This window comes from Elgaria multicarinata, chromosome 3, assembly GCF_023053635.1.
Source record: "Elgaria multicarinata webbii isolate HBS135686 ecotype San Diego chromosome 3, rElgMul1.1.pri, whole genome shotgun sequence".
Classification (NCBI taxonomy): Eukaryota; Metazoa; Chordata; class Lepidosauria; order Squamata; family Anguidae; genus Elgaria; species Elgaria multicarinata.
This window is the reverse complement of record NC_086173.1, coordinates 79,792,479-79,808,379: the sequence shown is the minus strand read 5'-3', so window position 1 is coordinate 79,808,379 and position 15,901 is coordinate 79,792,479. Positions and strand designations below refer to the sequence as shown.

The window sequence follows — 15,901 nt, the reverse complement described above, 5'->3', positions numbered from 1 at the left end:
TCTATGTATATAATATTCCAGTTCTTCTCAAAAGGCCTATAATCAGTTCTTTCAGACTCAAAATATTCAGTACACTCTCCAAACTTTCCATCTGACATTTCAAACACATAGCAGGGCACAGTTCAATGTGTGCTTTATAGATGTGCAAATCAACTTTTAATTGATTTTGCCATTCAGAGACACCCACAGTGTTGGCTTAGAAAGACATCCCTTGCTTCTGTCTTGCCGAGATGCCAACATTTACACAATTAAGGATTTGCAATGGCCAAAGACATCTGGCAACTGAAACAAAACATTGGTTGTGTTCTGCCTAAAGATAATGCAACACACTGAAGTCTGACAATCAGCTTTCAAAAAATTATTCTGAAAGAGAAACGAAAGCAAGAAAAATAGCTGTTTGTTTTAGTAAACACTAAACAGAATTTATGGCATGCATAAAACTCAAGTATCTCATGAGCCTATGGAAACAGAGATATGCCACTCCTTCACAGAGCTATATAAAACATGTCAGAAAGAGACAGCATGAATCATTTATTATAAATTCATCTCAGACATCAGGTTTCATCCACCCATGTTGAATGAACTCTTATCTTGCACAGTGCATCACAAACTCGTGAGAAACTACTTGTGGAATTCAAAGCTAATATTGTCTGAACTGTGTTTGCATGCTCTCATTCCCAAGAGGGTGAGGGTAGCATAGATGCAATAAATGGGTCTGCAGCAGAAACAGACCAACAGGGTTAACTGATGGGTTAACACTATTTAACCTCAGTTCCACTACAGATTCATGCCCATAATCCTGACTTCTCATTATTACTGGAGCAAATGCCGGTACCAAATACAAAAGCTATCTTCAGGCCCAGTTACCCTGCCTCACTCTATATCTAAGCTTCATCAAGCTTAAAAGAAAATGTTGCATATGTAATCACAAACACTGCAACATCTCTGCAGCCAACTGTGGGTAACGTTTCTGCTAGTAATCTGACTTCCCACCCTCCCACTAAGGAGATATTAAATGCATAATATCCCCTACCAAGACAAATCCCTTTTAAGTAGTACCGCCGCCACTTCGAATGAAGTCGTTTAGAATTAAAGAGACGCGCCTCCTAAACACACATAGGCCAGCTTCCTCAGGCCCATAGTTTTCAACGGGGCTTACTTGGTGACGGGGTGGGGGGCAGGCGAGCCCCACTGAACACAGTGTGACTTAGAGTAGACAGACACAGGACTGCGCTGCAAGCTTGCTTCGATTGCAGCTGTAGTTCCCCATTGCTGGAGCCCAGCGACGGATCCCCAGCCGCAGAGCTTAAAGAAATGCTGCAGGGCCGGGACGAAAGTCCACTGGAATGCTCAGGTCCCTAAATGGTGGAGGAATTGGGGGGGGGGGGATGAGGACGGTGAGGGTTTCTCCACCCCACCCCACCCCACCCCAACAATCCAACCTCTGGACTGCAATGCCTTTTCGGTATCCGCACAAATCCTTGAAGCAATTAGCCTTCAGCTACCACCCCGTGTGTGTGTGTGTGTGTGTGTGTGTGTGTGTGTTTGTGTGTACACAGCTACTGAAAGGGATTAGCACCCCTCCCCCTCCAGCCTGACGGGGTAGTCGAAGCCACCTTCCTGCCACACGCACAGAAGTGGGTTTTGCGCTGGGAATCCGACAGTGGCACCTAGTCGGTGCTCTGGAGCGTGCCTGGGCGCCAGCTTGTTCGCAAGAGAAGGCGACTCCCTTTCCGAGGAAGAGAGCCCTGACACGACGCGAGCGGGCACCCGTAAACTTCGTTCAATCCCACTTCCCCAAGGGAGAAAAAAGCCCCCCAACCCATTCACCGCAGGCAGAGACCTTCCCCATAGCTTCCCCTAGGCAAGCCTTGGCTTCCCGCAAGCCACAAAACAGACGGAGGCTTCAAATCCATCAGTCAGACTCCCTCCCGTGTTCGGCGGGGAGCGTGCGCGCCGCCTCCGCCCCTGCCCTCCTGCCAGCTCGATCTTGCGGTTACTCACAGAAAAGCGCTCCAAGTCCGTAGCTGCCATGGCCGGAGAGATCCAGGTGCCAAAAGGCGAGGGGCTCCTCCTCGGGATCTAAGAAGCCGTCTGGCTAGAAACCTGCTCTCTTCCCCCTGGATTGATGCAACTGAATGAATCCAATATGGCCACTTCCTGGAAACTCCCCCTGGCACGCTGGGGACTCGGACGCGGAACGCGGCCCTCCCCCTCGGCACAGCGGGGCTGCCAGCAGCTCTTGAGAGAGGGGGGATAGAGAGCGATCTGGGCGAGCGGTCGCCAAGCGGAGCCTCAACCCAGTCTCTCCAGCCCGAGAGCCCCCCGCTGAGTGGAAAGGTAAAGATGAAATTGCCTAATTGCAGCTGCCCGGCATTCCATTGGAGGGATGCTGGGAATTGTAGTCTTTTACTAGTTTGGGTCACTACGACATGTGTCAGGCGGATTTAGGTGGTGTTGCTGTGGTGTGTGTTTTAAAAGCTATATAAATAACAATAAAAAATAATATAGCATCGCTATAGCTGTGTGTGATAGAATGTTCAAAGCGCTTCACATATATTGTTACAGGCATCCTTAAAATAACCCTGTAACGCGTTCTGCTATTATTATTGCCATCTTGCAGAGAGGGTAGTATAGCCAGAAGAGAAAGAGCCGCGTACTTACGGTATCTTATAGTGAAATCCTATGTATGTCTACTCAGAAATAAGTCTCAATGAATTCAGTGGTGCTTACTCCCAGGTAAGTGTACATATAGGATTATAGCCTTAAGAGAGCTCAATGCCAACTTAAACCAAAGACTTTTTGCTTTATTTTATTTACAATGTAAAATGCTAGCCTATAACTACTACAACCTTCCCCTATCTGATGCCCTCCAGATGTGTTCAACTACAACACCCAGCACCCCCAGCCAGGATGCTGGGTGTTGTAGTCCCATACATATGGAGGGCATCAGGTAAGGGAAGCCTGCATTATTATTATTATTATTATTATTATTATTATTATTATTATTATTTATATAGCACCATCAGTGTACATGGTGCTGTACAGAGTAAAACAGTAAATAGCAAGACCCTGCCGCATAGGCTTACAATCTAATACAAGCTCTTGCTGAATGATATATCTGAATAGGCTCAGATATTACAATCCTATATTCATTTACCTGGGAGTAAGCCCCTATGAACACAATGGAACTTACTTCTGAGTAGACATGTGTAGGTTTGTTCCATAAATCCATTTTACGAACTATGGCTGGGTAGGTTGGTGGAGAGGAACCATATGAAGGCTGCACTGGGAGGTGTTTTCTCCTCTGCCTCAGATATTCTTGTTTCCAGAGCTGACCCAGCTACACAAGGAAAAATATTCAGGGGTGTCAATGAAGCAGAATCAAGGTGTGTTATACATATCAGCATATTCTTCAGTGTTGCAATAGATCCTAAACTATGGGCCTGTTCAGACAACACGCTAAGCCATGGTTAAGCCGCTAACCCTTTTGCAGCAAATGGTTACTGAGTGTGTTTAAACCATGATTATATAGCCACCATAGTTCACAAGACACACTAAACTATCATGTTTAGCTCAAAACACTTAACTATTGCAGCTTAGCTTGTTGTCTGAGCAGGGTCATTCCGCCCCATGGATGACCAATATTGTCTAAGCTCTGGCCTGGCTGAATGTTTAAAAAATTGTTTTAAGCGTTAGCTGTTTTTATGTTTTTAAATTTTGTATATTGATTTTTAATGTTTAGTCTTTTTAATCTAATATTTTTAATTTTTGTAAACCGTCCAGAGAGTTTCAGCTATGGGGCAGTATATAAATGTAATAAATAAAATACTACTACTAATAATAATAATAATAGTAGTAGTAGTAGTAGTAAAATACTCCATATTTTAATCTATATCAATTTTTGCTTTGTGGTTTTATCCTGGTTGTGCTTTTTATATTGTATTTTGTATTTGTATTTTTAGACTATTGGTCATTTTATTATGCTTTACATGGTTTTAATTTTTGTGAACTGCCCAGAGAGCTTCGGCTATTGGGTGGTATAAAAATGTAATAAATAAATAATCAGCAGGCCTGACATAAGTCTTTCCCCAGTCGAAAGTTGAGCTTCTTCATATACTCCCCTTTAAAGTAAGATTAGATAACATTTGTTAAATGTGAGTGCTATTTTAAAATGTAGACATTTTCCTGTAGTTTTCACTTGTTTACATACATTGTTAGTTTTTTCCTCCATTGAATGATTATAACTACAAGCAACCTGCAAATTCCAATTAATGTTAAAGGCGTTTCTCTACTGCTCTTCTACCTTCAACTGCTCTCTCTGATTATGAAAGGAAAGTACACCTCACTTACACTATGTATTTTTATTAAAATATAGAAACATATGCGGGATAAGAATTGACAACACTGTTCCTATGATACTCATTTATTTATTTATTTATTTATGCATTTTTATTCAGCCAAAAAAGGCTCTCACGCCGGCTTACAAAAATATTTCTTGACAGTCCCTGCCCACAGGCTTACAGTCTAAAAGACATGACACAAAAGGAAAGGGGATTGGGAGGGAGGAGGAGGAGGGGGGAAAGCAAAGAAAATTCAGATACCACATTCTTAGTTTCAAAGTTCAGCAGTGACAGCTGACAGTTACTTATGTCATAACTGGTCTCCTCTTATACGGATGGCTAGCCAAAGGTGAACAGGCTGCAGTATCAATAATGTATATTCTGACCCCCATTCATTTCAAGAGGTGAGCCCATTCCAGTGGAACCAATGGGGGGATTTCCCTTGCAAATAACTGTTTCAGAGTAGAAATATTTTTCAGGATAGCTGCAGGAGAGGAAAGAGTTAAAGTCCTCCACACCTGCTGCAATCCCAGTAATTACCAGCCCCTCCAGGTGATGCTGTTAAGGCTTTTTAAAACTTGCAGCTTAAATGCAAAAAAGTAATTAAAAGTCATACCTGATTTATCTCTTAGTATATTTATAGTTGATATGGGGGTTTCTTTAAGTACTCCAGCAGTATGATGATGAACTCAAAACAGATGTTTTTAGAGCAGGGGTGGAATCTGTGGCCCTTCAGATGTTTTGGATTATAAATCCCATCCTCCTTTACCAGTGGTCATGCTGGTTAGGACTGCAGATGAGAATTTTAGGCCAAAACATTTGGAGGGCTACAAGTTGCCACCCCTGCTTTAGAAGAAGAGCCCCTCAGATGTCACCTGAGTTCGGATGACACGCTAATCAATGGTTGATTTCCATTTTGCTCCTATTACCCTCCCCCATGTTGATTAGCATGTCATCCGAACTCAGCCATCATTAACATATTGACCGGGTGGCAATTCCTGGGTTGTTTAACCCAGAAATTGCAAGCACAAGTGGAGAGTGTGAGATATTTCTACTTTTAACTAACAGTCTGGAAACACGACATTCCTGGGTTATTTCATGACGTTCAAATCCAGAAACCCTGGGTTGTTTATGGGTTAAACCACCCAGAGTAACACCCAAATTGCTCTTGGTTTGTTGTTACTCAGTTTTTTAATTAAAAACAGAAATATTGAGTGTACTCTGCCCATCCCCACAATTGCCACTGTGACATGAAGACCAGCTCAGTTTTTTATTCACACGGTGGCTTGGTTTGTTAGAGCTTTCTGTTAGAGGAAACCAGACCATGACATCAAATTTTTTCTGGTTTACTGCTCTTAAAAAAAAGATGCAGGTGAATTGGATAAGCAGTGTTATGCAGCATAACCCTACAATGGGGCTCACTTCCAAGAAAATATGCATATGATTGGACCCTAAGAGCTCCATCACACCTACGTTTTTTCCTGGTTTGCATCCATGATTTCCACCTCTGTTTCATTAGCACATCAAGTGCTGGTCACTTGTGTGTGTGTTGTTGCGCTATTTTGCTTTGTTTACCTTTTCACCTGCGCTGGCTCACACTTCCTGGTATTGCCACCCCGCCCCTTCTCCTTCCCCCTCCAGTTGATTGATTCTTGTGGTTGATGGACATTCTGATGGACATGGGCACCTCCCCCCCTCACTCTGGTTTTGTTGTCTGAAGTTTAGTGATTTAGCATTTCATTGGCTGGGCACCTCGTACAGTTGACAAAAAAATGAGGGAAGTTGAAATAGGTGGATGATAGAGCAATGAAAGTGGAGTTGGAGCAGCGAAAGTCTGTTTGACCAACTTGGCATGCTGGAGGAGAACTGCCCTTGCCCTCCTCTTTTGTCAGCAAGACTGCCCTTCAGTGCACATGACCCCAAGAAGGGATGTTTTGTGATATAGCATGAGGATGCCAATACACAGGGACAGAAGGGCGGTTTTATAACACGTGGAGCAAAAATTTCCCCGCCCTAGAAAAACACAGAAAATGGAGCGGAAGAGGCAAGATGACTACAGGACAGGGACAACAACATCATGTGAGGGTCGTGGGGGAAAACAGAAAAGGCAGGACGACACTATGATAAAATGCTAGTGTGATGGAGCTCTTAGGCTCTATAATCTACATCTTGGAGGTAAGTTCTGCAAAAAGATGTGTAAAATTGTACTGTTAGGTTATCAATAAAATAGCTTTAAGATTAGGAAAAGTAGGACTGGGATATGTTTGGATGGTTAATGTGACCTTTTTAGGGAAAATGAGGGGTACTGTAAAAATGTAAATGTAAGGAATGTGGGTCATGGAAATGTATGCATTTGTGATGTTAAAGAATATGTAAACAAAGATAATATTTGTCTGGTAGGTTTACTTCATAACCATTACTGTACAAACTGTTCAACAGTTGCTAGTACAGATTCTCACTGTCTGTTTGGTGTGGAGTTGCGCTGCCACTACTGCCAGAGACCTGATAAGTATTCAACATATAGGGCTTACCAGGGCCTAAGGATAAACTCCTGTGTCTTTTCCAACTCAGAGGCCTTCAGCCATCCAGTTGGAACAAAGAGGGTGAGACAGCCACCTCTGTCCAAGGGTAGGTCTCTTGAATTCCAAGGCAAAACACATTTTAACATAATGTTTGTTTTGAAACAAAAATATACCTACAGAACATTAAAAAGAATAAAAATAAATATTTTGTCATTACACTTAAACTTTAATGTTCAGAGATGCTAAGGGAGCAATGCTATGCATGTTTTGACCAAAAAAATTCTATAGTTCCCAGCATTCCCCCACATGGCTGGCTGGAAAATTCTGGGAGTTGTGGGAGTTTTTTCAGTCTACATGCATAGTACTGCTCCCAAAATCACAGAATAGGAAACCTTTACCAGAATTTGAAGACTTGGGAAAGTGAGTATAATATGTTTGCAATGAATTCTCCCAGCCTGCTATGAAATGGTAGGTGCTGGATGAGGAGAATGGGAGGGGTGGAGAATGTTAGAAGGCAGAATAACTTTAGAACCTGAGGCAGCTCAAGTTCAGAAATATCTGAGTAACACTGCAGTACACATTAGAAGATGTGCAAAAAGTGGCTGTTAAAGCTTCCTTCAGAGAAGGCAAGCAAGCCCTTGGCACACAAACAACGTACAAATGTTATTCTCCGTAAGAGCCTCTTATAGCCTATGTCCAAACAGTTTCCAAGTCTTCTAAAGCAGAGATAACAGTTGCATTACATTTTACCCATTTGCATCTTACCTCACAAGTGCTGTCCTGTTTGTGGGCTTTCCATCAAGGCAGCTGGTTTGCCACTATGAACCTGTTCAAACAACACGCTAAGCCACGGTGTTTAAGAATTTTGAGCTAAATCTTATGGCATAGCATGTCATATGAACCATTCCTAACCATGGTGGCTAGATAACCACAGTTTAAACATGCTCACTAACCATTGGATGCAAAAGAGTTAGTGGGCTAACCATGGCTTAGCGTGTTGTCCAAACAGGCCCAGTGTGAACACAATGCTGAACTAGATGAGCTTTTGGTCCAACTCAGCAGGGCTCTTCTTATGTTCTTAAACAACAAGTGGCATTAATCATAGGTAGTCCTCCTCCCATGACACTTTCTCTTTTTAAACCTAAGAGCTGCAATCTTCAGTGAGAGATTGTTGTGTCTCTGTTTGTATCTATAAACATCTCCTTTTTTGCCACGCTGATTTTCCAGGGCTAAATTCTGCTAGATGCTTCCCCTACCCCATACAGGGTGGTGACTAAAAGCAGCTGGGAGGTGATATGGAGGTAGAAAACTGTCAGCAAAAAAGGAGTTAAGAGGCCCCCTCATCCCCCTGCTGGTTCTCCCATTGGAGCTGGCAGCCTCGACAACTTTATTTTATCTTTATTTTATTGTTACATTTATATCCCACCTTTTCCCCCTCTCGCAAGGCCCTCCCTCCTTTCCACTTTATTCTCACAACAACCCTGCGGGGAAGGTGAGCCTGAGAGTCAGTTACTGGCCCAAAGTCACCGAGTGAGCTTCATGGCTGAATGGGGACTAGAATCCGCATCTCCCTAGTCCCAGTCAAATATTCAAACCACTATGCCACACTAGCTCCCTTCAGGTAAATTTTTTAGAGGGAGGAGCCATGGCTCAGTGGTAGAGCACATGCTTTTCATAAAGAAGGTCCCAGTTTTCAATCTCTGGCATCTCTGTGAAACCAGTATCAACAATACCAGGCTAGATGGTCCAATGGTCTACCTCAGTAAAAGGCAGCTTCCTATGTTCCTAATCTGCTTGGGGTAGGCAGGGAGGTATTTCATATGTTTCACATCATGGTGGCTTGAGCCTCAGAGAGAGAGAAAAATGCTCAACTAACCATTTCTTAATATCACCCTCTCATTCATGTTCAGGGAAGTCAGAGGGCCAAGACACAGATGCAAGCCAGAAACACTTTTCCTCTGGATTTTTGTTTGAATCAGCCAGCAGCAGCTGCCATCAATTTCCAAGATTGCAGCAGCAATTTTTCCAGCTCCTGTGATCATTCATGAGAGAGCTCCCATTATCTGCTGCTGGCTGCATCTGTGTATACATCAGTTCGTATTCCAGACCCAATTCAAAGTGCTGTTTTTGGCTTTTTAGCCCTAAACAGCTTGGGACCAGGTTATTTGAAGGAGCACTTGAGCCCATGGGTTTACACATCATGCTAACACATGGTGTGTGGCAGGCTATGCGGGGTAGATGGTTATGCAAACAACCTACTGTGCTCCTATCAAACAATTGGGCAAAGAAGCTACACAAAGTAGTTTATTTAACACACCCTGCCCCTCCTCCTGTATCCCTGCTTCCCTTGTGACAAGAATAGAGATCACTTCAGAGGAGTAGAAGAGCGGCAGCATTTTTGGTCACTCTTGCGAAGCTTCTCTGTCGTCGATCTCCAGTCTATAACCCATGCTTTATGACAGACAACACGCTAAGCCACCATAGGTAAAATAACTCTTACTGTAGGCTGTGGGTTCTCATGGGGAAATAACCCACCATGTGAAGGGGAACATCCCACTATCAACTCGCTAACCCATATGTGAACCCAGTCCATATGAATTTGGCCATGGTTTTAAGATCAGTATTGGAGGTTTTACTTTTAGGGTACTTTTTAGATCAGTGTACACTACGTATAGGGCCTTCTCAGGAGTGCCCCTTACCTTATGGAAACCCCCTCCCCCATCCAAGTAAATGTAGTTCAGTCTCTCAGTTGCAGTTATTACAAAGGATTTGAAAACCCAACTGTTTCAAATGGCTTTTAATAGATGTATTTCATTAGTCAGGTGCTGCTTTATTGATTTATTGATATGGCTCTGGGGATGTTTTATAGACTGGCTGTTTTAATGTTTTTCTATTTGAAAAGTTTATTATACGACTAGCTTTCCTAAAATCCAGAGTACGTGCATGGCTACATTCAGGAGGAGATTTTTGCATGTCTAGCTACCACATATTGCTAGAGGAGAATGCCATCTGTAATGTGGGAAAATGGAATATTCTCTAGTATAATTAGTAAGACACTACTGTTATTCTTACCCTTGCTAGTAAATCAAAGGACCAGCCTATACATGAAAAAACACACCATAATGATCTTTTTGGATGTCACTATTTCAAAAAGCAGGTGAGAAACTATATGATTGAATTTTTACTCATGTCAAAAGCTCCCTGTTTAGAAAACTAGCACTTCAGATAAAGGGCTAAGCAATAATCATTGTCAATTACATGTTCACTTTCCATGGCTAAGGAATTTATGATAAGAAGCATTCAGTAACCCCCTCCATCTGTAGTCTGAAGTAGTTCAATCCCAGGAAGGCTGTACCACAATGTAGATCAGGCCTATTTTCAAGTGTAACCCCACTTAAAAAAAACAACTTAAGTTGAACAAAAGATTATTCTACAACAATAACACAATTCAATGAAAACTTTGGCTTCTTGAAAAACAGTAAGTAATATTGTCCACTGCTCTACACTAAGCAATACATTTTAGAATTGGCTCTTGATTTGTATCCAAGTCTTTGCTCAAATAATGCCTTTTTTCTGTGGATGTCCTTGTATGATTGTTTATCCATTGAAATTTTTAGTGCATCTTTCTCTTGAACAATGGAAGAGCTGTTTGCCTTCACATAGCTTCCCCTTTGTTTCAGAGGAAAATATGAATGCGGAAATTCGATAGCCCTGGCTTTCATCATTCTGTTTGCTGTAGAGTACAAGATTGCATTCCAGGAACAGATTCACCCTGCCATGAAGGTTTAAAAATATCTCTAGTTCTGCTTCAAAAAGGAAGGATAACTGACAGCCCTTGGACTATCTGCAAAGCACAACTCTCAACTTTCTCTTCCACATGGTTCATGCTGGATTGAAAACTCACATTCTTCCTGCTCATTCAGTTTTGTTCTTCCCATCACCTGTATTGTAACGTGATGCCACACCTTATTTACAGCAGAGATGTTGCATGAGTGTTTTCAGCTGAATTGCTTTGAACATAAAGTTTGGTTGGGAAAGAACATCTGGCTAGAAACATGCTCACATTGACCCTGAAGCTTTAGAGTAAAATAAATCAAATTAGCCTTTGTAATTACCCCTTAGCCTCCATACCCCACTGCAACTAGGTTTAAGTATGTATTATTCAAATACTTGCATATTCTCCCCATTTTTAATTGTCTTTATTCCCCATCACTTCCTCTGATAATTAGATTGCAACCACCTTGAGACAGGAATCTACCCTCTTGTACTTTTTAACTTGCCATGCAATAATAATAATAATAATAATAATAATAATAATAATAATAGAAGTCAAAGAGCTATGGCAACAGGAAAAGGTCATAATTATTCCATTAGTCACATCAGTCACTGGCATCACATCAAAAAACTATACAGAAAACCGTCAGAAATTGAGCCTACCAAATTACATCCACACCAACATCCAGAAAGCAGACATAATTAAAATATGCTCAATTGTCAGGAAATTCCTGAATCTGTAAAAGACAGCATGACTTGGGAAAGCCTGTCATGTCTGTCTGGAAAAACTGCCATGAGTGAGAACGAGATAAAATAATAATAAAAAAATTTCCAGGGTCTTAATCTATGTATTAATATGGAAGCTCCTTCATTTTTTTCTGGTTATATATTTCATATAGTATAACTTGGTTCCTTCAAATCAGAGTCAGTGGCAATATTCTGCAGAACAGGTTCAGTCCCATTGTTAGGTATATTTGCCACCGTATTAATAGATCTAGAGATCTGTCTGTGCTAACACTGCTAATTTGGGCACAAGAGCAAGACCAGTCACCCACAGCAAAGAGCACTAGCAGACACACAATTCTGCAAGCAAGTCATCACAGTTTATATACAGGTGTACCATCCAGAAACAATGGTATCTGTGTATATAATTTTTTACTCCTAATCAGTGAATCTAACATGTGGTGGGTAGCACTGAACATCCCATTAATATTCCCTATGTTGCTAGCGCCACCAGTGGGACAAACTAAAGCTGAGTGTAGTCAAATATTTACCCTGGACTTCAGGAAAACTGATTTTAATAAACTGAGATTCCATGGCAGGAAAACCTAACAGGTAAAAGTGTTCAGGAGAGAGTCCTTTAAAAAGGGGAGACTAAAGACTCCATCAGAAACAATGGGGGAGGGAAATAGAAGACAACAGAATAAGCCAATGTGGCTACACAAAAAGCTGAGCAATTATCTTGGGGGGGAATTAAAAATTAAAAAGACACCTGTAGTAGGTGGAAGAAGGGACATGTCACTAAGGAAGTGTACAGGCAGATATCTCAGAACTGCCAAGATGGTGTCAGGAAAATTAAAGCTCAGAATGAGATGAGGTTGGTGAGGGATGCTAAAAAAAGGGCTTCTTCAGATACGTTCAAACTAAAAGAAAGATAAAAATAATGGTAAACCACCTGTTCAGCAAAGATGGCAAAGTGCTGACAGATGACAAAGAAAAGGCAGGTGTGCTCAACTCCTATTTTGGCTCAGTGTTCTCTCAAATGAGGACCAGTATCCCATCAGGCATATGGGACAATCAGGCTGAAGTGGTAGGAGTGCAAGGAATATTTAAACACCTAAAATGAGTTCAGGTCCCCAGATCCAGATGAATCACATCTTAGGGTGTTGAAGGAGCTAGCAGATGGAATCTCAGAACTCCTGTCTATGATCTTTGAGAAATCCTGGAGAACAGGTAAAGTCCTAGAGGAAGGCAAATGTTGTCCCTGTCTTCAAAGGGGTAAAAAGGAAGATCTGGGGAATTATAGATCGGTTGATCTGACATCAATACCTGGGATGATTCTAGAGAGGATGGTATAGTGCTTGATCTGTAAACGTCTTGACACTAATGCACTGATCACTAAAAGCCAGCATGGATTTGTCAAGAACAGACTAATCTTGTTTCATTTTTCAATCAGATAACTTCCTTAGTAGATTGTGGAAATGCTGTGGACATAATATATCTTGATTTCAGCAAGGTATCTGATAATAGTGTCCTATATTCTGATTAGCAAGCTAGTTTAGTGTGAGCTGCATGGCACTACTGCTAGGTGAATCCACAGCTGGTTGAAGAACCATACTCAAAGAATGTGATACCTGGCCTGGCAACAGGACATGTGAAAATGATCTTGGAGTTGTAGTTGCTCAAAAGCTAAATATGAGTCAGCAGTGTGATGTGGCTGCAAAAAAGGCAACTGCAATTTTAGGTTGCATCAATACAAGTATAGTTTCAAAATCACTGAAAATAATAGGTCCACCCTACCCTGTGCTGATCAGACCTCATCTCAAATACTGTGTCCAGTTCTGGACACCACACTTTAAGTAGGATTCAGATAAATTGGAATGAGTTTAGAGAAATGCAACAGTCACAGCTGCCATACAATGGAACCAATTGGCTAGGGAGGTAATGGGCTCTTCGTCGCTGGAGGTATTCAAGCGGAGACCGGACAGCTATCTGTCAGGCAAGCTAAAAAACTAGATTCCTAGACTAAGCAGGGATAGCCTAAATGGCCCTTTCCAACTCTATGATTCTATGATGTGGGTAGTTCCCGTGGGAAGAAGAACAAGGAAGTAATAAGTAAGTTTCCTCACAAGATTTCCTTCATGAGAAGAAAACAGAGAAAAACTAAAAATTCATCTATCCTCAGAATGTTTTTCCACAGATCCATCTTTTAAAAGTGTTACTTGTGGCTCCTTCCAATGTTGTTACCTGGTTTCCAAGATTTCATGACAATGATGGGAACTTTACTTAGACCACAAGATTTCATCTGAGACAGGGTTTACCAAGCCTTAGCCCCAGGATTTGTATACACTGCATTAGTTCAGCACTGAAATATATAAATAAATAAACAGTGCCTCTGAACATGTGCAGACTATCATCCCTCCAGTAGATGTAACCAGCATTTCAATACCACCCAATAGTCAAATTTCTCTGGCGGTTCACATTATCTCTCATTTTAGCATGGGTCCTAAATGATCAAGCAATTTGCTTTATGCTAGCAATTCTATTTACTTGCATATATTCCATGCCCCAAAACTCTTCAAATGCTTGTATCAAAGAAGCAAACAGTGGGTGGATGGTGGGTGGAGAGGACTTCAAGAACATTTTCCATTATGCCATATGTGGCCCAGAGATTCATGCAGTCCTCAGCTATTCTCCCTTTGGCGTGGCATTACCTGCGGACTGTGTTTTTTTTTGTCTGTATGTGCATGAGACAGACACAGAAGGCCCATCCATCCCCAGCTCCAACCATGTCCACTGCTGTTTTATGGACCCTGGCCCACTGCTGTATGTAGCCATTGGGGGCAAAAAGCCTGACCACCCCTGCTTTATTCAGTCCTACGTTGTCAACACAGAAAATGTAAGAAACTCCAACATGATCAAGAGCCATGGATACAGAAGAAATAATGAAGCCAAATGATTCCAGCAAGCAAAGGCAGCAAGACACGCAACTACTGCTGCTAGGAAGGCTCGTTCATGACTTGCTTCTTTTCAGGGGCTGTTCACACAACATGTTAACCCATTCTGAGTGGTTGAGTGTGGACGGTTTTGAATTGTGCATTGTTTGTTGAATAGTGGGTTAGCGTGTTGGCTGAATACAGCACATTTTCCGCAGGGTGAATTATATTGTCTGAACGCAGCCTCAGGGGTTTGTTAACCTCCCTGAACAACCCAAAAACAAACCATGGGGTAACAAGGTGGCTTGGTCAAGAAAATACACCCCACTACATGGTTCATGAACTACGGTATCTGTGTTCAGTTAACCTGCTAACCCACAGTTCAATGAATTACCCATGGTTCAAAACAACCCATACTCAACCACTGAGGCCCTATTCACACAATCACATGGTGGTGGTGGTAGGAGAACTATGCTGTGGGAAGGGGTAGGAAAACCACAACACTCACACCTCTCACACAACTGGGAACCATGCAGTGTGCCGTGATTGACTTCCCCATCCCTGCTCCCTAAGTAAATTGCCATCCTCCCATCCCAGTGGCAGGAATCAGGCCTCAGCAGCCACTCCATCCATCCTCAGTGATGGATGGAGTGCTGCCTACAGCTTTGGTGAAAGTTCCAGATGTTCTAGGCAGCTGTCTCCGTGGTTGCTGCATTTTTTCCATGGAGCACCCAATTTTAACTATGCTGCTCCCACCACATGGTATGGTAACCCACTCTAATGCCCGCTACACACACTGCATTGAGTGGGTACAGTAGCCATTGTGGAGAGGAAAAACACTGTTGCGTATAAACAATTTGAAAGGCAGGGCAACTAAGTTACACAATAGGGAGGCAAACTTCAAAGAGCTATAAGTAACTTGGGCTGCTGGGAATTGTAGGACTTATTTCTGTCGAAACATGCATAGGATTGTGCCCTGAAGGTTTATACTACATTAAGTATATGAGCATCAGAATTGCAGCTGGCCTTTATGTTTTCAGAAACAAGAATTAGCCATTACTTCTTGGTCCCAGAATGCTAGGCATAATCTGATACCTGCAACACATTCATTCAGATGACAAGCTCCATTTTGAGACAGAGTCTAAACTGCAGGCCTCTTGGCCACAACATCTGGCTTATTTTTGTACCTTTTTTCTCTCTCCCTCACCCCAATTTTTGTACCATCTAGTCTTATGAAGAATTCTGGGGAACTCAAAAGGTCGCACAGCAATTTTGTGGCATTTTGCTTAGCCCTAATGAAGATATCGCCCAACTTTTGGATTCCCCTCCCCACTCATGGACCAGCACACCCATCTTTGTTTTCTATGCCAGAACAGTTTGCAGACAGTCTTGGCAATAGATGTAGTCAAAGAATCCATTGTTTTTCTTTCCTTCAGTTAGGTAAATAGGGAGAGACAATGAGGTTGATAAAGCAGTCGGTCACACCAAGCAATAAGGAGAAAAGTTAGGGGAGCATGTAGAAAATATTATCTTCCCCAAAAGCTGATCTATGGATGAAATCCCATTTCTATAGCTGTGATGGTGCAAATATCAAAAAAACTGCAGC

At 42.1% G+C, this 15,901-nt stretch overlaps 1 protein-coding gene across 4 annotated transcripts in view; it reads right to left on the bottom strand.

The window, feature by feature from the left end:
- The window catches only part of SEPTIN8 (septin 8), a 61,380-nt gene extending 59,070 nt beyond the window's left edge, over positions 1–2,310 (bottom strand). For 2 of the 4 annotated variants that reach the window (XM_063120693.1, XM_063120692.1), the window contains exon 1: positions 2,005–2,309. In XM_063120693.1, coding sequence (XP_062976763.1) covers positions 2,005–2,034 — 30 coding nt within the window. In that variant the 5' untranslated portion in view covers positions 2,035–2,309. Of the gene's footprint in view, positions 1–2,004 lie in introns of all 4 variants that reach the window. The other 2 variants (XM_063120691.1, XM_063120694.1) reach the window with 2 other exon arrangements.
- Between the last annotated feature and the right edge of the window lie 13,591 nt (positions 2,311–15,901).